Consider the following 23,496-nt stretch of genomic DNA (forward strand, 5'->3'; position numbering starts at 1 on the left):
GATGATACATGGGAGTATAAAGGACAAAACTCGGATTAATGGTTTAGGAATTAGCTTTTGTGGGAGAAAACTTTGGAAATTACCGGATCCGCAATCGTGGAAGGTGTTTCTATGGCGACTTTTAACTGATTCGCTTCCCATGGGGTGTGGTTTTGCAAGAAGGAATATCCCGGTGGATCCAACTTGTAAACTCTGTTCCATGAGTGAGGAGGTTATTGAAACAAGGGCACATATGTTTCGGGATTGTAGTATTGCAAGGCGCATCTGGGCCTGCTCGGTCCTAGGTATTCGCAGCAATTGTTGCTCCCCCATGGATATTGATGAGTGGATCATTAATTGGGTGACTTATCTTGGAAAAATGGAGGATGAGGAAGCTAAAATGATTAAGTTTATGGCCACTTTGTGGTGTTTGTGGACTGCTCGTAATAGGATTTTATTTCAAGGAGAGCGGCTTCATCCTCAAATGTTCTTTGGCCTGTTGACGAACACAGTTGATACAATCATGAGGGCGATTGATATGGGGACTGTGGAAATAAGTTTTTTTTTTTCTTGGAGGGGGGGGGGGGGTTGTGATCTTCAGGACTCACAAGGTGTTCGAGATGGGCGATCTTTCTATGTGGTTGGTGGGGCAACATCATGTGCTTCAGTTAAGGCTGTGGTGGATGCAGGGGAAATCCGTAAGGAATGCAGCTTTTGGGTGGGTTGCTTACGCTCATGATGGTGCTCCTCTCTCCTCAAGAAGTGTTAAGGTGAATGCCGAATCTGCGTTGCAAGCCGAAGCTCTGGGTCTCAGGGATGTTTTGGGTTGGGCACGTGAACAGGGGATCCTTCACTTGGAGGTTTCCTCGGACTGTTTGCAACTGTTACTTCAGCTGGCGGGAGTAGAGATGGAACATCATCTCACTAAAGGGCTCCTGGATGATATGAGTCGTTTATTTCCTTTCTTTCACTATCTGTGGTTTAGCTTTATTCCTAGGCGTTTTAATAAGGTTGCTCATGACCTTGCCAAGAGGGTCATGAGTGTTTGGTGTCGGTGCTTAACTTTTCTTTACCGCTGTAAAAAAAAAAATAAAAAAAATTGCAAAGATTAATTTGGTGCAAGTGAAACTAATTTGGTACATTTTATGCATTGGATTGATTTGAAAAGTTTCTATAGAGTAATTAGGAATTGGGAGAATAGGGTTTTTTTGAGCTTTTTTCATTGAAGGGTAGGTAAATGGAAAGTTTTGTGGAAAAAAAGTAGTGTATTGAATAAAAAATGTACTGCGAAAATAAATTACTAAAAAAAAAAGTGGGGAAATTGAGCGTATAAAAAAGCAAAGAGTCCCCTTCAAAAAAAAAAAAAAAAAAAGCAAAGAGTCGGTGGTGTATCCATATTTAAACCTCCCCCAAAATCGTCTGCCAGTTTGTACTCACTCCCACCAGATCTCAAGTCGTCAATATGCAGGTACTACCACCTTCCTTATTTCTCCCTCTCCATCTTTCGCTTTACACCTTGTTTAATTCTCTTTTTTCTTGTTTTACTTCTTTGTCAACAAACCCTAACCCTAATTTTTTAGAAGATAATGAAATTGGTTTCTTTAGAAGATAATGAAATTTGTTAGGTTTAATTGGAATTGCATTGTTTCTAAAGTTATGATACTATGATAGTCTGATATTTTCGATGTATCCATCGTGAATTCAATTCATCTCCTCATATACTATGGATTGGGTTTCATGTTACTCATTCCGTCCCAATCATTTGGTTACCCTTTAAAATGCCCATTACAATGAATATAAAAGGTAAACAAATGACTGTGACGGAAAGTAGTTGGAGCACTTCAGTTTGGAAGTTCTAAGCTTATTCCAGTTGGTAGTTGGTACTGCATAGGTGTTAATATGTTTATGGTTTATTCATCCATAAGAGAATACGAATAAGCGAGTTCTTCAAAGAAACCCTTTATGAGGACAAACCACTGGATTATAAGTTGAGACAATTTATCCTATCCTCACTATTACAGCTTTTCCCTGAGGAACCCGTATGCAGTTTGGGTATAGGATCCCACCCCCATCCCATCCGACACAATGTTGAACAACGGAGATAGCATATGAGACAAAACTCTGGCCTGCAGAGCTGTTATCTTTTACAGAGACATTAAGAAAATCTCATTTGGAAGATTATTAACAGTAAGCTACTGAAACCAAATGCCGCCTCTTTTAGAGCGAAGTTGCTTGATCCACTTTGAGAGTAAGGCCAAATTCCAAGACAAGGACTCTGTTATGTTAAATCCACCCTCAACTCCAGGAGACAAAGAACTTTCTTAATTCTTGAAAATCATTTTCTTACCACCGGTAGGAATACTCTAAGGTCTTGTTTGGATAGGTGGATTTGAACGGAAATGGAGGGGAGGGATTTGGATATCCTCTGTTTGGATAGCAAAGTAGAGGTGTAGGGAAACAAAATGGGCCCCTCCATTTCCTTCCTCCAAGCCAAGTTATTTCCCTCCAACAAAGGAGATTTGGAGGGAAAACTGCTCTTCCTATTTTCCCCTCCCCTCCCCATCCTTCCCTTTCCTCCTCCCCCTCCCCTACCCTCCCTTCCGTTTCCCTCCAATTCTTGTATTTAAACAAGGCCTAAATGATTTTCTCAGGGAAAAAAAAGTGCCGCAGTTTGGCTTGTTAATGTGATTAGCTACTTTCTCAGAATTTATCAATTATACACCTATGTGTTGACATTCTTTCTTATGAGCTTCAGTCCCGTTTAGTATGTGACACAAGTGAGTGTCCTAGCGACAGAGTGATCTATATTGTTTTATAAAAATTTTACTTCTAGTTCGAAAATAAAGGGTAAAAGTGTAATCCTTGGTCCGTGTCTTTAGTACAATTATCAAACACAGGTACGCAAGGTGATAAGAATTTTCGGTGTAGCATATCCCTACCAAACTGTATCCAACAATCTTTTGTCCTCCTGTGAAAGCCGTTTCTGATTTCATTTCCTAATTTGGTTGGTTCTTAAAAGTACTATATGTCTGAAATTTAATTTTCTTTCTGTTGGTCTTGGAATTTCATGAACGCAAGGATTGTGATGATTGTTAAATACTTAAATAAAGTATCCTGGTTCTTGACATAGTGAATCACCATGGTGATTGTAAATCCCGTTCGAAGTTTTGACTTTTCTGTACATATAGAGTAGACTTAACTACAGTTGTTGATGAATGTTTTTTGTATTCGCAGGCCAGTGATAGATTTAACATCAATTCTCAACTTGAGCACCTCCAGGCAAAATATGTTGGGACTGGACATGCTGATATGAATAGATTGTAAGATCTCTACTTTTAGAACTCCTTGGATATTTTTGTCTTGCTCTGCTTCTTGTTGGTTGATGTGCATCTGATTGTTTCACTTTTTGAAATGCGCAGTGAATGGGCAGTTAACATCCAACGTGATAGCTATGCTTCGTATATTGGACACTACCCTATGCTTGCATACTTTGCTATTGCCGAAAATGAATCAATAGGAAGGGAGCGATACAACTTTATGCAGGTTTGTCCCTAAGTCTCATGGTCTTTCATTTTTTTTTTGTTGATGTTTCATTGTACTTTGGGTGCTGGTCCCTAGCCTCCTAAACCAACATTGATGGTGATTTTAATATGTTGATTTCTGAGTCTTACCTTCGAGGGATTTTGGCTGACACTAAATTTTTTTTATTTCCTGCAGAAAATGCTGCTGCCGTGTGGTCTACCTCCTGAAAGAGAAGATGACTGATCAACGATGTTAAGGTGTCTTGAGCATGAGTCATAGGGTACTTCTACCATGTACTATTATCGGATTTTTCTCACGGATAGAGATAGATCGATCTCATGTAATTCCAAAACTATGGTCTCCTCTTGTTTGATTTGTCTTTATGATGATATCTTGGATTCATAAGATGTTCGTTATTATTAAAACCATGTTCCTTTATTTGATTGCTGTATGATTGTTTGTCTTGACTGCTATGTGATGTCGTTGCCAATTTGCTACCATGGTCTGTTGAAACTTCAGCTCGGAGCTCAGTTTACAATCAGTAACCTTTTGACTTAGTGATGCATGGTAATTGGTAAGGTACTATGCAACTAAAACGTCAATTGGACGCATGACCAGGTTGCAATTATTAGAAGATTGCAAGTCCCAAGTATTTTTATGTCTCAACACATTATTTTTATGTCACAGGTTAGATGGTGTTACACAAACCTAAGTATAAACCTACAAATATGGTTATGTTTAGATTTGCTCTACACTATTTTTTTGCCTTTTAGAAGACTAGTTGAAATTGCGCACGCGATATCGAACGTTATTTCGTTGCGGTTGTTTATACTGTAGTTATTCAAGCTACTAAATGGTCAAAATATTGACATTTTTATTTTATTTATATACTCCCTCCATTCAACTCCACTTTGCAACATTGCTTTTTGCGCGGGTATTAAGAAACGGATTAAAAAAACTATTAAAAGTACATAGGGAAAGGGAATGGTGGGGTTAAAGATATTAAAAAAATATAAAGGTGAGTTTTATGGTGGATTTGTGTGGGGTATGAATGGCATTTTTTGTAAATATAGATTTTCAATAAGGATAGAAAGGTCTTTTACATGTCCAAATAAGGAAACCTGTAAAGTGGAGTTGAATGGACGGAAATAGAATACTTGTAAAGTGGAGTTGAATGGAGGGAGTATAATTAAGCATACATAAAACATATATGGGATATATTGTACAATTATTGTATCGCTTATACCTTATTAACATTATAGATTTGATACAGCGATATTTTTAGATTCTCAGTCGTTAGCTGAAATTGAAAGAAGTTCAAGTTCAGGTGCAACTATTTTATTTAAGCATACATAAAACATATATGGGATATATTATACAATATTATTGTATCCCTTATATCTTATTAACATTATAGATTTGATACAGCCATATTTTTTAGATTCTCATTCGTCAGCTGAAATTGAAAGAAGTTCAAGTTCAGGTGCTAGCGCCTCTCCGGTGACCATGTAGTATTCAGTCCTCAACGTATTGTAGTTATGCTTAATCAGTTGTAGGTCATAGTAATTAAAATCCAAAACATCAAACTTATACAAATCCTGCAGAAATTTGATAGCTTTTCTCGCACAGTTTTGCTGAGATGGGCCTAAAAGTTTCGACGGTGATCCGATAATTTTTAACATTTCTGAAGGCGCGCCAAGGACTTTTATTTGAACGTATGCTTTTTGTTCGTCTTCAGTTACTGCGTGAATGCCAAATTCCGCAGTAGACAGGTTAAGTTGCTTTAGTATATCATTTAACATAATCTTTATGTTAACTTCAACTGGACGACGTTGTATTTCTGATGAATCTGAAACAAATAAAATAATAAAATCAGTGTAATTTAATATAAGATTTAATCAGTCTTATATATTGAACATAAACGCGAAGATGCATGAGATAAATAGTAACGAAGTAAAACTAATTTAAAAAGTATAGATGAAAAATAATACCCATTACGATATGTCCTGCTATGCTTATCGATTTTTAATCGGCAATTCCATGATTTGTATTTATAGAGAAATTTAAGTGCATGCGAAATTAGCTGGTGTGTTACTTCGATTGCCATTTGGAATGCACGTGTCTGTTTATTGTTCTTTCATAAAATGACATGTTAAACAACCGTAATTTTTGGATTAACTTATGTTTTTGTTTCTATCGAAACTGGATTTATATGAGTATGCAATATTAACTATACGTTATTTTGTTTATCACTTGGACTGTACGTTTATGTTTATTGTTTTTTCATAAAATAACGTGGCAAGCCATCCTAATTTTTGGGTAACACAATTTTCGGTTTTTTTTTTTGAAAAAAAAAGATTTATATGAGTCGATAATAGTTATGTCTATAGTATAGATTTTTCGGAGAAGATGATGTAAACGCGAGTGATTTAGCAGTAAGAAAATGGTTTTTACCTAATAAGTATTGATGTACTATTTTTTCTGGAATTTTTTTTATTGGTGTTGTTATTAGTTAAGCATGTGTAACGTATTCGAGTTTATTTTTATAAAATATAATATAATATTAAAATGCATTTTTTGTTAAAATTAGAGGTAAGCGTTATATATATTATGTTAAAATATTAGTAGTTTTAAAAATTCTGTTTAAGTATTTTTTTTCTTTCTTTCAACGACACAAAAAAAGAAAGCCAGAGTTAATCGATATGATATACAAGAATGTTATTGTGATTGAGAAATATTTATTCTTTTTATGGTGCTATATTCATGCGTTAATTGTGTTTAACCAACTTATGTTTTCTCTTTTATGTTTTTATATCTCTGCGGTGGAGAGATTTTTAAGAAAATGTGTTACTTTAATAATTTTCTACAAGAAACAATATTTCATTTCATACATGTTAATACAACATGTAGGTAATAGAGCAAGTGGATTGATAATAGTGTTCCGTAATGGTTACATATAACCCTAAGATCTGAGGAAAAAATTTCTGTCAATTGTTACCGAATTACGACTCGGATCAAATATATACTATTATGACTCATGCGTCAAATCTGTAAAACGAAAACACTGTTGAAGCGTAGTTTGCATATTAGATACCCTTCATTCAAAAAATATTAAGTACAGTTGGTAAAATCTGTTGAAAAAAAAAGTGAAGGAAAAGAAATAACATCTTATTTAAAAGGGGTTATTTATTTACATAGTTATTTTTTGAACAGGAAAAAAAAAGGAAAATTATTTATAATACAGTGGATTTAAAAAAAATACGAATTTTTATTTTACAAACCGAAAGGAAACAGTCTGCCGTTGAAAAAAAGAAACCATAAAACGTTTACAACTAATTTTTTGAACTACACATTTGCTTCCGTAATTTGTTGGGGACTGAAACGCACATGTCCGACTGTACCGGATTTCTTGTATGAAACCATCTTTATAACAAAGTCTTGGTCCTTTGTTCTAGTAAGAGTTTCATCAATTACTGAATGTCGATCCTAAAATGATAAGATAATAGTAAATAATGTTAGACTGAAAAAAAATAGTAATCTGTTTTCATATTTTAGGTAAATGAAGAAATAAGAGAAGGCAAAAAACCTCCGTCGGTAAAGCTGCAAGTTGGTCGACAGTTCTCTTTAGAATAACTTCGGCTAACGAATCATACAAAGTTATGCGGGTGTCGCCAGGGCCGGCCCAAGGCACGTGCAAGTGGTGCGACCGCACAGGGCCCCCAAATTGAAGGGGCCCAATCTCGCGTAACATGCTGTAGTAAGTTAATATTATTGAAGCGCCATTTATAAGCATGAATGTAAGTATGGTTCAGTGGTTAGAAGCTTTTTAATTCGACTTGATAGTTCCGGGTTCGATTCTTACCACCTGTTTTATTTTGATAAATTTATACATTTGCAGAAGTTCTTTTGGAATTAAATTATTAGCTATACATTTGCAGAAGTTCTTTTGGAATTAAATTATTAGCAAAATGCAGTTAGGGGGAATCGAACCTGCGCATTATTGCATAGTAGATTGATTGACCACCCACTATGCTACTTATTTGATATTGTAAAACTTGAAAATAAATTTGTAATTGTATTTGGATTTCTTCTAAAAATGCCTTTCAAATAAAAACTTTCCATAATTGCACCAAAAATTAAAAATTCTCCATAATTGCACCAAAAAATAAAAATTCTCCACAATAGTTAAAATACATTTTACTCATTTTTCTTTTAGTAATAAGGTAAGGGGCCTCTCTAAAAATTTTCGCACAGGGCCCCCAAAACTCCAGGGACGGCCCTGGGTGTCGCCTGTGTCGTCGGTGAAAATGATTCGTAGAGCACATCTATTATAAATCAAGATAAAAATTGTTAGATTTCCTATATAAATGTAGAGTATCATTGTAATTAAGCTATTTACTGAGTTTTCACTTACGTCGACTTAGAAATGCCTTCGTGTGGTGTTCGCCAAGCTTCACATCTGAAGTGCTCACCGCTTTCGACTGTAGTAGAATTTCTACACGTATTGCAGGAGTTGTATATAAAATTATCGGGATTTGTGATAGATGTTATCTTTCCTTTCACTAGTATAGTTCTGTTTGCCTACAAATTTACTGTCAAAAAAAAATTAAACATATGGTAAAGATAAAATGTGACAAATTATATAGTTGAATATATTTACGTAAAGGATTACCTCTTGATTTGCAAGGGAGCTAATAGGCACAAGCGTTTCTAAGCTTTCGTCTGACGCACTCGGCTCTGATAAACTTTCTCCGAAAACGTTTGCTGGAAAATTATGACGAACATGTTGAATCGCTTCTATGTTGTTTGTTGCCCTATATTTACGTTACATTTTCGTAATTTTAAATATGAACTACAAATGTATTTAAAAAAAAAAGAAAATTTACCAGATGCGTAGGTCTTCTGCGGCTGCGTCAGTGCTGTTTAATCTTAGAGCAGAGAATTTAGTCGTACCCCAAGATCCACCTGCGTATATAAAAGGTTATCATATGTTTTTCTAAAATCTATTTTAATACATATTATGTATATATACCTCTATATCTGGACGCCTTAACACGAGTAATATGAATAACGGGTAGTGATTCTATTGCGCGTGCAACTTTTTCAACAGGCTCAAGAGCAAGGTTACGCCACGCAGTTACCACGACTGGTCTCATGCTGCATAAATAGTTTATTTAAATACATATTTATCTATAAATTACATTTTAAAAAAAGGCAAAAAATACAGTTTGTTGAAATTTTTTCTTACACTTGATCAACGATTATAATATCTCTTGCCTCGTATTCGTTGCCGGTTACTGTACTTGCAGCTTGTCTCAGGGATCGAACATAAATTGCAATACCTAATAAATCTGAACAAAGGAAATAAATAATTGATAAACGAATTGCTTATAAAATGGAAAAGGTAGTTAATTAAGATAAGTGTAGAAATATATACCAATTATGTCATTGCGTTCGAGATTTTCATTTGCAGAATTCACTGGTACCCAATACGTTCTTCTAGTTTATGTAGGACCTAGGTCAATTATATGCAAACCTCCTTTTAATTGCATTTGGTAATTTTGATTGCCGAATTTGAATTGTTCAGGAATTATTTTGACAAAAGGATTTTTAATTTCATATTCGTGGCCTTCGTGTAAAATATCTTTAAAGTCACCAATATCTTCCTGAAATATTACACCGGGCATTTCCGTTCCCTATTTCATAATTATAGATAGATAATAAGTACTTATAAATTTTTTTTCGTAAATGTACTTTCTTAGTATTGTGATACCTCTCTATCGGTAAACAGTAAATTTTGAAGTGTCTGATCTCCACGATATGATTTCCTTGATGCAAGTAAGGCCTCAAGTTTTACAACAACAGTAAAGTTCTTCGTACGATCTGTTACTGAGGCAAGCGGTATTCTTGGGGGACTCATTGTATTCTGCAAAGTATGAGTATTAAAGTAACACATGAATTATATCTTACAACTTTTTACAGAAAAAATATAGCAAGCAGTTAATGAGAACATAAACATTACTCCATTCCTTATTTTTCTTGACATATGATTGGGCGAGGAAGTATTGTAAGAATGACAATAGATTAATTAGGACAATTATTTTAGATTTAGATAAGTGTTATCGTATGTCTATTGGGCATATTTAATAAAAATCCTAATATATAAATATTTTAGATATATGTTTTTAGCAACAAATTTTTTTGTAGACTTAATAATACACGAAGTTTCATATATGTATGTAGAACTGATGTTAATTTGTACTCATGAAATTAAAAATAATTTGGTGGTAACAATAAGATTTTTCTAATATTTATTAAGATTAGCGTGTATTGAAATACTAATTTACGTAACAATGGATAAATGTAAAAAAAAAAGCTAAAGTAATAACCACGAATATTTATATATATATATATATATATATATATATATATTAATATTATATTACAAACGACAAATAATAATGTTGACATACGTATTTAGTCTAATCTTGCATTATTTAGTACTTCATAACATACAATATTTCTAGTACGTCTCCAACTATCAGTTAAAGTATAATGCGGCAGGACGGCGACCGTGATGCCTGAGCTTTGTGTTGCTCTGGAAAGTGCTACATATAATTGACCGTGCGAGAAAATAGGACGAGGTAGATATATGCCTACTCTATTAAGTGTCTATCCCTGCGATTTATTAATAGTCATCGCAAAACTTAATTTAATAGGAAATTGTTTTCTTATGAAGTGAAAAGGAAACTTATCGGTAGGAGATGGTTGCACTGGAATTCTCGGTATGAAAACTCTTTGTCCCTTGTGATGTCCCACAACAATTTTCAGCATCTATAACATTTCTAGCAAAGGCTCTGCAAATAAGTTGTGTGCCATTACAGAGGCCAGAAGTAGGATCTAAGTTTCTCAACAAAATAACAGGACTGTTTCTTTTAAGGACCAATTCATGTGGTGGAAGACCGCTAGGCTGTAGTGTATTGAGAAATTCTGTCGGATACTATTCCGTTGCAACATCTGCGGCCTCATCGAAGCTTTTGTAGGTAAATGCTTCGCCCTGTTGTCGAGAAACTAATATAGAATTTATTGCTCGTGTATCATCATTTTTTGGAGTCAGTATTGCTCTTCCAGTCATCAACGATGGATTTGCATTAATAAGATGTATATCAGGATAAACTGCAGCAATGAGCCGATCAATTAGCACATTTTCTTCTGTTTCAGATATAACAATCGGTCTTGGTAATTTGATATCTTTTCCATTTTCATAAGGAGGAGAACCATCACCGACGCGTAGAACAAAGTCGCTAAAAGCAGGATCACGCATATCTCGCATATTTACAGTTAAATGTAACTTTTCAAGTTTTGGCCACAATGAAGACATAACAAAACTTGAATTCAGCGCCTCCTGTAATGTACTTTTAGGTATAACAGGTAAAACTTGGCGGAAATCTCCTCCAAATACCACTATTTTACCACCAAACAACAGGTTGTTTGAACAAACGTCACGCAGCGTGCTTTCAAAGTATTCAATTGACTGTCGTTTGGCCATGGGGACTTCATCCCAAATGATTAACTTACATGCACGGATGAGTTCTGCCAAAGAACTTTGTTTAGAGATTTGAGAACGCTGGTTTTGTTTTATATCAAGAGGAATCTTGAATCGATAGTTTGCAATTCTACCACCTGCGAGATTAGCAGCTGCAATACCAGAACTCGTAACAGCAACACAAATAATTCCTTTAATTCTGAGATTTGCAAGGAGTGTTGCGTACAAAAAAGTTTTTTCTGTGCCTCCTGGTCCATCTAAGAAAAAACAACCTCTTGCATTTTCTGTAACGCGTCTATAAATTATTTCATAAGCATATTGTTGTTCATCATTTAACATGTTTACAGCTTGTATGTCTTTAGAACTTACTGGAATATTAAGCTCTTCCTCAATTTCTTTCGTTTTTGAATGGCATAAATAAACGTTATCGAGTTTCAGATTGCCAAAATCAAAGGTATTTGAAACTCTTGCCCATTGATTCCAGTATGCAACAAATATTTGCAAGAGTAAGCTGTAATACCTTATGTTGTTGCGTAGGAAAATTGTATGCGTAGTCCTCTGATAGCGAATCATAGTATTTATCCCACGTCAATCTAGGATTTTTAGGCTCACAGTAAATAATCTGCGAAACAGTGATGGCATCTGATATCTAACAACCTCCTCTAAGCAATGTTCAATAGAGTTGTCTGCTTCAAGCAAACCATGCTTATACGCAAACTCTCTAAAAGAACCACAAAGGACACCATTTACTGAACGAAGGTTTTCAAAAGACTTGGGCCCACGAATGCTATAGAGTAGAAGACGTAAGTAATATCGTTCTCCTTCAGAAGGATTTGCATAAACCAAGCGGCCTAAGGCAAATCCTTTTTCTCGGCAAGTCCAAAATTTGTCCTTCCTTCGATTATGCCAAACATAAAATTCTGGAAGCTTATTGTATAACAACGTCTGAGAAAAAGTATCATTTTAGTTTTGCTCAAAAAAGGCCGTTAACATTGTTCTTTTACGAGCGTCGTCGTCCAAAACGTTCCCAAGGTTTTCCCAAGGATGAAAACTCACAGTTTGTATGTTTGGCAAGTGTACTTGTAAAGGAACAACGTTAGGATGTATCTCATTCATGTGGAATCAAAAAATCCTCCATGCTGCTTCTGGTAGTGATATCCATCGAGCAGATTGGTAGAATGTGATCTCATCAAACGATGACTGCTCTCTAGGATCAGTTACAGCAAATGATACGCGATCGTGTCCCTTGTATACGTACTTGTACATATACTTTACTGCTTTAATTGTTGAACATATCTCCACGTTTAGATGGCAGTCGTACTTCACTAACAAAAACGGATTGTAAGGAACAACCCATCGATTGTTAAGTTGGGATCCACGAACAGTTACACGAAAACTTGTACGCCGTCGTCGATACATGTATGAATTGCGACCGCAGGTAGTTGTATCCGCAAACTCACGAGGATAATGGTTTTTACAATGACCATTTTTCATGCACGAATTTGTAGGGTTGTCTTCGCCACATGGACCATGCATCATGTGACGAATGACCGCAGAAAATAGGTGAGGATTTTCAACAGCATCAGGCAGTTTGGCAGAAACGAATTCATCATATTGATCAGGTGTACGTATTTTACTATCAGAATCCAAAATGATTAGGAAATGTGCATGAGGTAGACCTCTTTTTTGAAATTCCACAACATAAACGTAACCTACAACATTACCAAATATCTTACGCACACAGATGTCTTTCTTTAACTCAATAAGCTTTGAACGGAAAATTCGAGAGAGAAGATCGGGTCTATTATGTGATTCCTCAAAAGGTGATAATTCTCGTTCAATTTCAGGCCAACGCGGGTTGCACGTATTGGTTAGGAATATATCCGGCTTTCCATAACGTTGTACAATCGTCATTGAACAAAAATAACGGCGCCGAAATTCACGATCACAGCCGATAAAGCTCGCGGGCAGTATAAAACATGTACCAATATTACCACCACGTGTTTGACCAGCAGCGTAGCTGTCAATAACACCTTGGTACAAATCAGCGCGAATCACATTTTGATTATTCCTTATGTAATCAAGTCGAGTTGTCTCGATTTTGATATACATATCTACTATATATTGTTGGAGAAGTCGTCCACTTCTTAATAATATCGAAGAGTTTGTTGGGCGAATTTGTAAGCGATAGCAGTAGTACTCTCTACATGATACTTTTTTCTCCGATTCAGAAGTACCTGCAACTGCAAGTAAAAATACGTTGTAGACTCAGCATTAATGTAAAAACACAGAAAATAGATATGAAAGCACAAACCTTGTTCTTCGTTATCAAGTAAATCTTCTGCAGTTTGTATAAGGACTTCATTTATTGAAAAAGTTGGGAGATCAGGACGACGTCTGGGGTTGCTACTAACTCGATAGATACGTCTATGCCATCCTGTTTCTCCGAAAGGAAATAAAAGGGGATACTGTAAAGGATCATAGCAACCGTAGTAGTGTAATATTCGATGGCTTATTCCAAAAGTTGCATACATGACGATGTCATGTCGAGGAGGTTCTGACGAATCTTCATCGTCAATCCAAATGGCAGCAACTTGCGATGCCGTAGGGGCGTTGTGAGTTCTTTGATCTTGCATCAGATCCGATTTTATTACAATTCTACTTTCTTCATCTATACCAACGTCCCTTATTGATTTAAAAAATTGAGTGTAGGGATTAAGAGCCATAATTCTCATCAAAATACGTACAACATTCTGCTCAATATCTGCAGAAATCTGGAGTCTTTGCCATAATTCTTGGTCTGTATCTAAGAAATACAACTGTATATATCTAGGTCGTTGTTCATTTGGCAGGATATCATTAATGAAATGATATACTTGACCTTGGACTCTAAATGTATAGATCCCGCGATTTCTTTGCGCGAGTTCACGGTCTTTTTTAACTCCAAAGGATGTAAAAGCGAAAGAACTATTGTATAACATAATATATTTTCTGAAATTTTGTGACGCTGCATCGTTTGATAGGAACAACATGCATAGGTCAGTTGGCATCAAATTATGAGCAAGACATATATCTCCTTGGCAGCAACAAAAGTTTTTTGATTCATTTTTGAAAAGTTTAGCGCCGCAGTGTGTACATAATGAAGGCAAAGGAAGAACGCCTGGATGATCCGGGGGATTTGGAAGACCTTTAAATGTGTTAACAACATTTAAATAAAATTAGATGTGCAATGTGTAAGTTGTCTGAAAAATACTTAAAAATATTGGCAGAAACGAAGAAGGTATATATATTTACAGGGAAAATTTTTTACCCTTTGGAGAAGTAGCCGAAGAAAGCGAACGACTTTTTTTTTGGGGATGATTTGTACGGGGGCATGAAGCGATGTGCTTCAATAGATTCATATTGTATAGCTTTTGAGGAGAAACGCAACACTTCAGGTAATATATCAACTAAAATAAGTAAATAAAACAAATATAAGCACTAAAATTTAAAGAAAAAGGAAAAATAATAATAAAGAAGACAGAAAATCTGTAATTACGGAAACAATACTAATGCATCAATCATTACAAATGAAATTGTACAGTATTAACGTTTTTTTGTATCTTTTTTTTTTTTAAGTTTATACAGAGTAATTTTAAGTCAAATTTGAGCCGAGTTTATTAGGCTATACAATTCTACAAACATAACATGTTAGTTAGTTAGATAAATAAAATTTAATAATATTTAAAAAATGTGAAATAGAACGAAATTGTTGAAAAAAGATTTAAGACGTAAAACGTATAATGTTAAGTAAATAAGTTATATGAATGTAAAAAGTGTTTGCAAAAAATAGCAGACAGAGTAAAAAAAAAAAAAATTTTTTTAAAAAAAAATTATTATGGAAGCATACGTAAACAAATTATGTATAACTTCTATACTTTTTGTCTTATTTTTTTTTCTATTAAAACTGTAACCTAATAGGAAAATGAGTTACTGAAGTAGGGTGTTACCGGAATTTTTAAAAAAATTGCATTTATGAAGGATATATTACAGAATTTTATAAAAAATATTTACTTTCTCTTATATAGGCATTACGAAGGCAATATTCATCATTAAATGAAGGATTACAGAATGTTATAAAAAATATTTACTTTCTCTTATATAGGCATTACGAACGCAATATTCATCATTAGATAAAGTATATAAACTTCTATTATATTTAAGGAAGTTGTTATGTGAAAGAAATTCTGAATTAGTGGGAAAAAAATAAAAAATAAAATTGTGCAAAACGATATACAATATGTGAAATTGTAAATATTTCTTATTACTACTGTATCGAAAAAGTTAAATTTAAGTAAGCGTCAAAGTGTAAGTGTATGCGTTTAATAAATTAGGGGAAGAAAATAATTTTGTGTTTTATTTACTTACAATTAAAAAAAATTGACACTGACATTGCCAAAAAAAAAATTATAAAAAAAATTTACAAACAACCTAATGTATTTAAATATATATTCATTTTGTAAAGGTATGCATATTTAAAATAAAGCGTCCATTCTTATATTGTCAATCTTTTGCCATTGAAAAGAAGTAATAAAATGTAAGAATGCGTGAAATAAATTAAATATAAAACTTCATGTAAATGAACAAAAAAAGATATTTACATTCCTGAAGGAAAAAAAAATCGTTTTCTGTCTAAGGTAGGACAATTTTTTTTTTAACTACGACTACCAATGTAGAGCTTTTATAGATAGCATAAAATGACAAATTTATTTATAGAGTTAGTAGTTGCTGGATGACAACAACAGTTTCTTTGGAATTTTTTTGGTATAAATATTAAAGTATAAATGAAAGCGCATAACGGCTAGAAAACGTACTGATATGCAGGGAAAAAAAAAAGAAAACTATTACGTAGAAATGTCGCTACGATAAAGTGCAAACTTCGTGTCAATTATAAATTTAACCTATTTTTTTTAAAAAAAAATCGTAATTCTTATATCCGAAGCAATAGGGCAAGCTCTTATTTTAAAAATAGAAAAAAAATAACGAATTTGCTGTTCAATACATAATTTAACAGATTTATTAAGAATCGAAAAAAAAAATTAAAAAAAAAACCCTTAAATAATAAAATTACGTATAGTTATCATGTACATAATTTTTTTATTTATGTTTTTAAACTAAATAAATTTAAACGGTTGTAAATTGTAAATAAAAATTTAAGAAACAATATATATAACCAGTATAAGTCGGTAATCTTTTTTAAAAAAAGGTAAAGTCGAACTAATAAGATAAATCTATTACGTTTAAATGATAAATAAATAATATAAATTCGTAATTGTAATTACACACATATCTGAATAATTTTGTAGAGATTTTGGAATTGTTTGATGGCAAAAATATGTACAATTTCCATTAACATATAAGATGGAGTACGTATAACTTTTATATTAAATATTGAATATCAATAATATCTGTAGCTTAGTAATTTTAGGATTACAGTTTTATTATTTTTTTTATATTTAAATGTGTAAACATTAATATATATATATATATATATATATATATATATATATATATATATATATATATATATATATATATATATATATAGAGAGAGAGAGAGAGAGAGAGAGAGAGAGAGAGAGAGAGAGAGAGAGAGAGAGAGAGAGAGAGAGAGAGAGAGGAGTTCTAATGAGTCCTCCTTCCCAATTGAGTCCATAAGTCCTTCTAAGGGCCATTGGATGGACTCATTGGATGGTTGAGATGAATTTGATTAAGGGCTATTAAAAAGAAAAGGAAAAAAATGTGGATGGTTGGATTGAGATGGGTGGTTGAGATTGAAAATTACCAAAAAAAATTACCACTAATCAAATTTCTATACACTAATTAATTTTTCTTTATCTCTCTAGCCCCTAATTAATCGATTTTGAGTTTTGATTTTGAAGTGTAAATGTAATGTTGTATGAGTTTTACAAGTGTAAATATGATGTTTTACGAGTGTAAATGTAACATTTTAAGAGTGTAAATTTGATTTTTGTGACGGAAATTTTGAATTTACATAATTTTAACACTTTACAAGTGTAAATGTGATGTTTTACGAGTGTAAATGTAATATTTTAAGAGTGTAAATTTGATTTTTTGTGACGGAAATTTTGAATCTATATAATTTTAACACTTTACAAGTGTAAATGTGATGTTTTACGAGTGTAAATGTAATATTTTAAGAGTGTAAATTTGATTTTCTGTGACGGAAATTTTGAATTTATATAATTTTAACATTTTACAAGTGTAAATGTGATGTTTTACGAGTGTAAATGTAACATTTTAAGAGTGTAAATTTGATTTTTTGTGACGGAAATTTTGAATTTATATAATTTTAACATTTTACAAGTGTAAATTTGATGTTTTAAGAGTGTAAATGTAACATTTTTAGAGTGTAATTTTAAATTTTTTGTGACGGAAATTTTGAATTTATATAATTTTAACATTTTACGAGTGTAACTTTGATGTTTTACGAGTGTAAATGTAATATTTTAAGAGTGTAAATTTGATTTTTTTTTAACGGAAATTTTGAATTTTTATAATTTTAACATTTTACGAGTGTAAATTTGATGTTTAGCGAGTGTAAATGTAATATTTTAAGAGTGTAAATGTAGTATTTTAAGAGTAAATTGGTCCTTTTAGTGTAACTTTGTAAATGTAGTATTTTAAGAGTAAATTGGTCCTTTTAGTGTAACTTTGGTCCTTTATAAGTGTAACTTTTGTCTTTTACGAGTAAAACTTTAGTCCGACTACCAAAAAACACCACCACCGTTGTCCTCCACCACCAACTCATATCCACAAAAAATATGAGTGCAAATCTATATAATTTTAACGAGTGTAAATGTAAAGATATGCGAGTGTAAATGTAAAAAATATGAGTGTAAATGTAAAGAAATACGAGTGTAAATGTAAAGAAATAAGGGTGTAAATCTGAAACATGCGTGTAAATGTAAAGAAATATGAGTGTAAATGTAAAGAAATTGAGTGTAAATGTGAACAAATACAAGTGTAAATGTAAAGAAATGTGAGTGTAAATGTAAACAAATACAAGTGTAAATGTAAAGAAATGTGAGTGTAAATGTAAAAAAATGTGAGTGTAAATGTAAACAAATACAAGTGTAAATGTAAAGAAATATGAGTGTAAATGTGAACAAATACAAGTGTAAATGTAAAGAAATGTGAGTGTAAATGTGAACAAATACAAGTGTAAATGTAAAGAAATGTAAGTGTAAATGTAAACAAATACAAGTGTAAATGTAAAGAAATGTGAGTGTAAATATAAAGAAATACGAGTGGAAATTTAAAGAAATACGAGTGTATCTTTTTAAAACCAGATCTTAAACAAAACAATATAATAACAAGACGAGATTTGAAATACAAAATTTGAAATTTATAACAATACGATATTTACTTCTTTAGAAATCTGACACAAAAAAAAAAAAAGGGTGAAAAGCACAAATCCCACAGCATAGAACCGTGAAAAGTGTGAAAACCAAAGCAAACACAAATCCCACAACATAGAACCGTGAAAAGCAAAGCAAACAAAAAAATTATAAAACAAAACACAAATCCCACAGATCGTAAAACCGTGAAAAGCAAAGCAAACAAAAAAATTATAAAACAAAAAACCACAAAACAGTGAGGTCGAGGTTGTTGTGTTTCGATTGTGGGTGTGGGTGGTTGTTGCAGCCGAGGCCGAGGTGTGGGTGGTTGACTGGTTGTGGGTAGTTGTGGGCGTGGGTTTTGGTGTTTCAGATCTGAAAATGGTGGGAATAGTGGAGGTCGGGATGGTGTGCGTGAAAAGGAATGGTGGTGGTGGTCGGGGTGGTAGTCGGGGGTTGTGTTGTGTTTCAGATCTGGAAATGGTGGGGATGGTGGAGGACGGGATGGTGTGCGTGAGGCAGAATGGTGGTGGTGGTCGAGTAGAAGGGGAGGGTGATGCGGGTTGTGGTGGTTTGATGGGTGGTGGTTGTTGCAGGGTGGGTTGTTGTTGCGGCTGGGTTTATGTGCGTGCGTGGTGGTGGTTGGCTGGGTGGTGGTGTCGGTGCGGTTGGTGGGCGTGGGTAGGTGGCGGTGGAGGTGGTCGTGGGGTCGGGTAGGTGAGGAAGAGGAAGAGGGGGGAATTTTTTTTTTTTTTGAATTATTTGGTTTTTGAATTTTGTTGGATTTTTGAGAGGAATTGAGTTTTTTTGGTTTTTAGAGAGATGAGGGGGAGGATAATTGTGAGATGAGAGAGAAGTGAGTGGAAAAATAAGGGTTTTATAGTGAAATTAGGGCTTGATTAGGCATAGTAGTGAGGGAAAGTGATTAATTAGGATTGATCCCCTAATTTTAGCACTAATCCTCCCTTTTTCCCTTTCAATCTCAGCCCTCCATCCTATCTTTTTAAGGGTCCTAAAGAGAACTTATGGACTCAAGGGTTTTTGGTGGACTCACTTGATCCTTCTTCTTATATATATATATATATATATATATATATATATATATATATATATATATATATATATATATATATATATATATATATATATATATATATATATATATATATTTGGGATCCTATGAGAACCAACAAGATAATGAGAACCATGAGAACCACTTATAATTGAACCAAACTTTGTAATTAACGCGGCCATCACCCAAACCCGTCCATCATTTTCATTTTACAACTTCCCCTTTTCACTCATCTCCCTTTCTCTCTCTTCGAAAAAATCGTTCTAGATCCTTCCTCCATTTTCGAGCATCACAAATCTTCCGATCAACTTCCTCGTCCATCAAAATCTTCGACGCTTTTGTTGAGAAATGTGTCCTCAACAATAGTGCGATCACATGATTTAAATATCATTATTAAATCTCATACCAAGAATACGAAAGGGATGATACATTACATATATATAGTAAACTGGTCCACACATATCGGTAATGATTGGCTGGCTAGAGTTTGACATTACTGTCGTGCGACGGTGGTGATCAGTTGATCCCTTGAGGTCACACCTAAAGGACGATTCCCTTAATTGAAAAGGTTAATTAATTGTATACCGATACAGATTAATTAATTCCTTAAAATTGAACAATTCAATTTGTGAGAGAGAATATTGATATCTTATTGTAATGGGATTAAATAAGATTTATTTTAGTAAATAAAATATTTTATTGCTAAAATTGTTTATTGTTTGAGAAACAATAAAGATAAGAATGAATGGTTGATTATAATTACAAGATATTGTGAATTATAATTATATGACCCATTTTATTTATGTGATCAAGTATCACTAGTCAATTTGTTGAATGTAATTTAATTAATTTATAAAATGATATTTATGTGATAAATATGCATTTAATTAATTAGTAACATGTATCATACTACATGTGACATATTGTGTGACAAATGACAAATTGACAAAATAAAGGACAAATCATGTTCTTACATTGGAGATTTCGGTTTTAAGGGCACAAGAGAGATCACCTTTCTCTCTTGTGATACCAATTGAAGAAAAGTAGATCTATATACTAACATATTCATATATGTTTTAATTTAATTTGTCATAAAATTAATAGGTGATCTTATGCATGCAAACTAATAAACAATATAAAGAAGAAACCATCATCTTACATTATGATTTTCGGATATATGGGCACAAGTGAGTTCTCCTACTCACTTGTTCTTGAGCTCTCCAAATGGAAGAACAAGGATTCAAATATAGAATCCCTCCCAAAAGCATATATCCAAGGAATCTCTTAATAACCAATATTATTTAGATCTAGTAATAATATTAGTTTTAGTATAAAATTGACACAAAATAAATTGTGTTTTTACTCTTGAAAATCTCGGTCAAGAGGGAGTATTTTTGTGAGTTTATTTCTCTAGAATTATCATAAATTGTAGAGAGGTTTTTGATCTTATTTTCTTACAATTGAAACGGAATGAATAAATTATTATAAATACAGAATGTTGTAATTTATAATTTGGAAACATTTTTGGTACGAGTAATTACGAATTACTAGTCGATTTTGTAAATGACATATTTTATGAGTATGTTGATTTTTAATAAGTTAAAAATACATTACATTGTGACATGTCATGTAACATGTTACATGTGACAAATTGACAAATGACAAAATAAAATGGACCATCCATTTTATTATGAAAGTGCCGAAATTATGGAGGGAGTTAGTGGAGAAATTGTGTTAATTGTTTAAGTGGAAAACACAATGATGAAAGCTAACAAGTAGCCATGCAAACCTAAGCTTTTGAGAAGAGCAAAAATAAAAGGCATTGGGCATACTACCCAAGGCCATTTTTTCGGCCAACCATAGAAGAAAAGAAAAGAGTTTTTCTTTTCAATTATTCATTCATTCTTATCATCTTATTTTCTAGTGTAAGAAAATCTATCAAAAACCTCTCTACAATTTATGATAATTCTAGAGAAATAAACTCACAAAAATACTCCCTCTTGACCGAGATTTTCAAGAGTAAAAACACAATTTATTTTGTGTCAATTTTATACTAAAACTAATATTATTACTAGATCTAAATAATATTGGTTATTAAGAGATTCCTTGGGTATATGCTTTTGGGAGGGATTCTATATTTGAATCCTTGTTCTTCCATTTGGAGAGCTCAAGAACAAGTGAGTAGGAGAACTCACTTGTGCCCATATATCCGAAAATCATAATGTAAGATGATGGTTTCTTCTTTATATTGTTTATTAGTTTGCATGCATAAGATCACCTATTAATTTTATGACAAATTAAATTAAAACATATATGAATATGTTAGTATATAGATCTACTTTTCCTTCAATCGGTATCAAGAGCCCAGGTTGTTTGCATGCAAATCGGTTAAAAGTTTTTCCGAGTTATAAGAATAACATATACAACTTGAATAATTTGTGTTATTATGAGATATCACGAAATTAATTTTTGCATGTTAAAGTTTCTGATCCTAAAATATATTTAGGATATTTTGGTTAATTTATGGATTTTTATTGTTCATTTTATATAATATTGGCATTAAAATGTGATTTTTATGATAAAAATGTCATTTTTGGACGAAAATTAGCTAAACTTCGAATTTTCCAGTGGTTTTTGGATATCTTTTCACATATATTATTTTTAGATGATCTGGAAATTTTCATAATTTTATGAGTTCTTATGCTCGAAAAATGGATTTTTCATGATAAAAATCGGATTTAAATGAAAAATAGGTTAATATGAGAAATATTTTGAATCTGGTCATAGAAATTTAGTATGTTGCCACATGCAATTTTACAAGATGTGTGTAAAATAATAGGCTATAATGAAGTCTTCATGCATGATTTATGGATTTTTGATGAAAAATGGCATAAATAGTGACTTAATTAGTGAATAATTGCTAAAACATACTTCATGACTAAGGAAAAACGTCACATGTTGCATTTTATTATCTTTTTCAGATCTAAAATTGAAAAGTTGATGAATATAATTTTTCTCATGTTTTTATGATTTTTATTGATAAATCCGATAAACCGCAACATAGTTTTTCCGATAATATTACGAAATTTTAACCTAAGTTTTTGAACATTATGAGTGTCATGGTATTTTTCCAGAATGTTCACAAGTTTTAAATTTCAAATTTTGAATTTATTTGAAATTTTTGTGATTTATTTGAAGTTTATAGCTTTTTATTGTTATTTTAAGTCCTTTTATGAACAATAATAAGAAATATGAGTTAATTATGGTCAAATGGTTAGTGAAGACTAATTTTGAGTCCTAAGAAGTTAGGGTAATTAACTTATGCATAAATATGAATTTATGTAATTTTTGTGATTATAAAATGTTGAAATCACGCAAATCCGTAAAAACCGAGTAATATACGATATTGGCTAATTAAAGGCGATTTAGCATAAAATTGGGCATGTTCATACATATTATAATGCTGCATTTCCTTTATGATTGTCATAATTTTATTTATGTAATTTTGAATTATGTAATTTTACTTAGTATGGCCTTAGTTTTTAATTGGTATTTCCCGAAATGTATGGGAATATTGATTCGGTTGTAATTTTATTGTGATCTCGTATCACCGTTTTGTAATTTAATAGATTTTTTTTTTTTAGTTACAAATGTATAATAGGAAATTATGTAATTTGCTATGTAATTTAATTTATTTCGGAGTTCCTTGAAGACGGTGTCACTCAAGAAGGAAATCCATTAAAGACGGTGTTACCTCGAGATGCGTGCCTCAACCGAAGTTCAAGGGACCAATGGAGTTGGTTTCCGAATATGTAATAGTTAAATAGTTTTTCTTTTTTAGGAAGGCCATACTAGGATTATTTTATTTATGCTTTGCATTTTATTTATATGTCGCATGCATCGCTAAATCGCCATAACTAAAACATGCATTATCATTTTATCGAGTTTATCGACCGTGTCAATTAGAATTATCGTAG

At 32.6% G+C, this 23,496-nt stretch overlaps 5 protein-coding genes across 5 annotated transcripts; 1 reads left to right on the forward strand and 4 right to left on the reverse strand.

Annotated features, from left to right (window-relative positions):
- Nucleotides 1-1,353: 1,353 nt before the first annotated feature.
- On the forward strand, nt 1,354-3,939 carry LOC141647594 (uncharacterized protein At4g14342). Its single transcript, XM_074455848.1, has 4 exons — nt 1,354-1,447; nt 3,214-3,299; nt 3,399-3,522; nt 3,697-3,939. The coding sequence occupies exons 1-4, from the start codon at nt 1,442-1,444 to the stop codon at nt 3,742-3,744; spliced, it is 264 nt and encodes an 87-aa protein (XP_074311949.1). The 5' UTR covers nt 1,354-1,441; the 3' UTR covers nt 3,745-3,939.
- Nucleotides 3,940-4,946: 1,007 nt separating this feature from the next.
- LOC141649002 (replication protein A 70 kDa DNA-binding subunit B-like) lies at nt 4,947-9,421 on the reverse strand. The gene is made up of 8 exons (XM_074457706.1): nt 9,275-9,421; nt 9,038-9,197; nt 8,750-8,852; nt 8,534-8,658; nt 8,388-8,466; nt 8,174-8,315; nt 7,974-8,082; nt 4,947-5,350 (listed from the first exon to the last, which is right to left on the reverse strand). Exons 1-8 carry the CDS (start codon nt 9,419-9,421, stop codon nt 4,947-4,949), a joined length of 1,269 nt encoding a protein of 422 aa, XP_074313807.1.
- A 1,080-nt stretch (nt 9,422-10,501) lies between these two features.
- Nucleotides 10,502-11,620, reverse strand: LOC141649003 (ATP-dependent DNA helicase PIF1-like). The gene has a single exon (XM_074457707.1). It carries the CDS (start codon nt 11,618-11,620, stop codon nt 10,502-10,504), a length of 1,119 nt encoding a protein of 372 aa, XP_074313808.1.
- A 15-nt stretch (nt 11,621-11,635) lies between these two features.
- LOC141649004 (uncharacterized) lies at nt 11,636-12,163 on the reverse strand. Its single transcript, XM_074457708.1, has 2 exons — nt 12,104-12,163; nt 11,636-11,992 (listed from the first exon to the last, which is right to left on the reverse strand). The coding sequence occupies exons 1-2, from the start codon at nt 12,161-12,163 to the stop codon at nt 11,636-11,638; spliced, it is 417 nt and encodes a 138-aa protein (XP_074313809.1).
- A 6-nt stretch (nt 12,164-12,169) lies between these two features.
- LOC141649005 (uncharacterized) lies at nt 12,170-13,773 on the reverse strand. Its single transcript, XM_074457709.1, has 2 exons — nt 13,362-13,773; nt 12,170-13,290 (listed from the first exon to the last, which is right to left on the reverse strand). Exons 1-2 carry the CDS (start codon nt 13,771-13,773, stop codon nt 12,170-12,172), a joined length of 1,533 nt encoding a protein of 510 aa, XP_074313810.1.
- Nucleotides 13,774-23,496: the final 9,723 nt, after the last annotated feature.

This window comes from Silene latifolia, chromosome 3 (genome assembly GCF_048544455.1).
Source record: "Silene latifolia isolate original U9 population chromosome 3, ASM4854445v1, whole genome shotgun sequence".
Lineage (NCBI taxonomy): Eukaryota > Viridiplantae > Streptophyta > Magnoliopsida > Caryophyllales > Caryophyllaceae > Silene > Silene latifolia.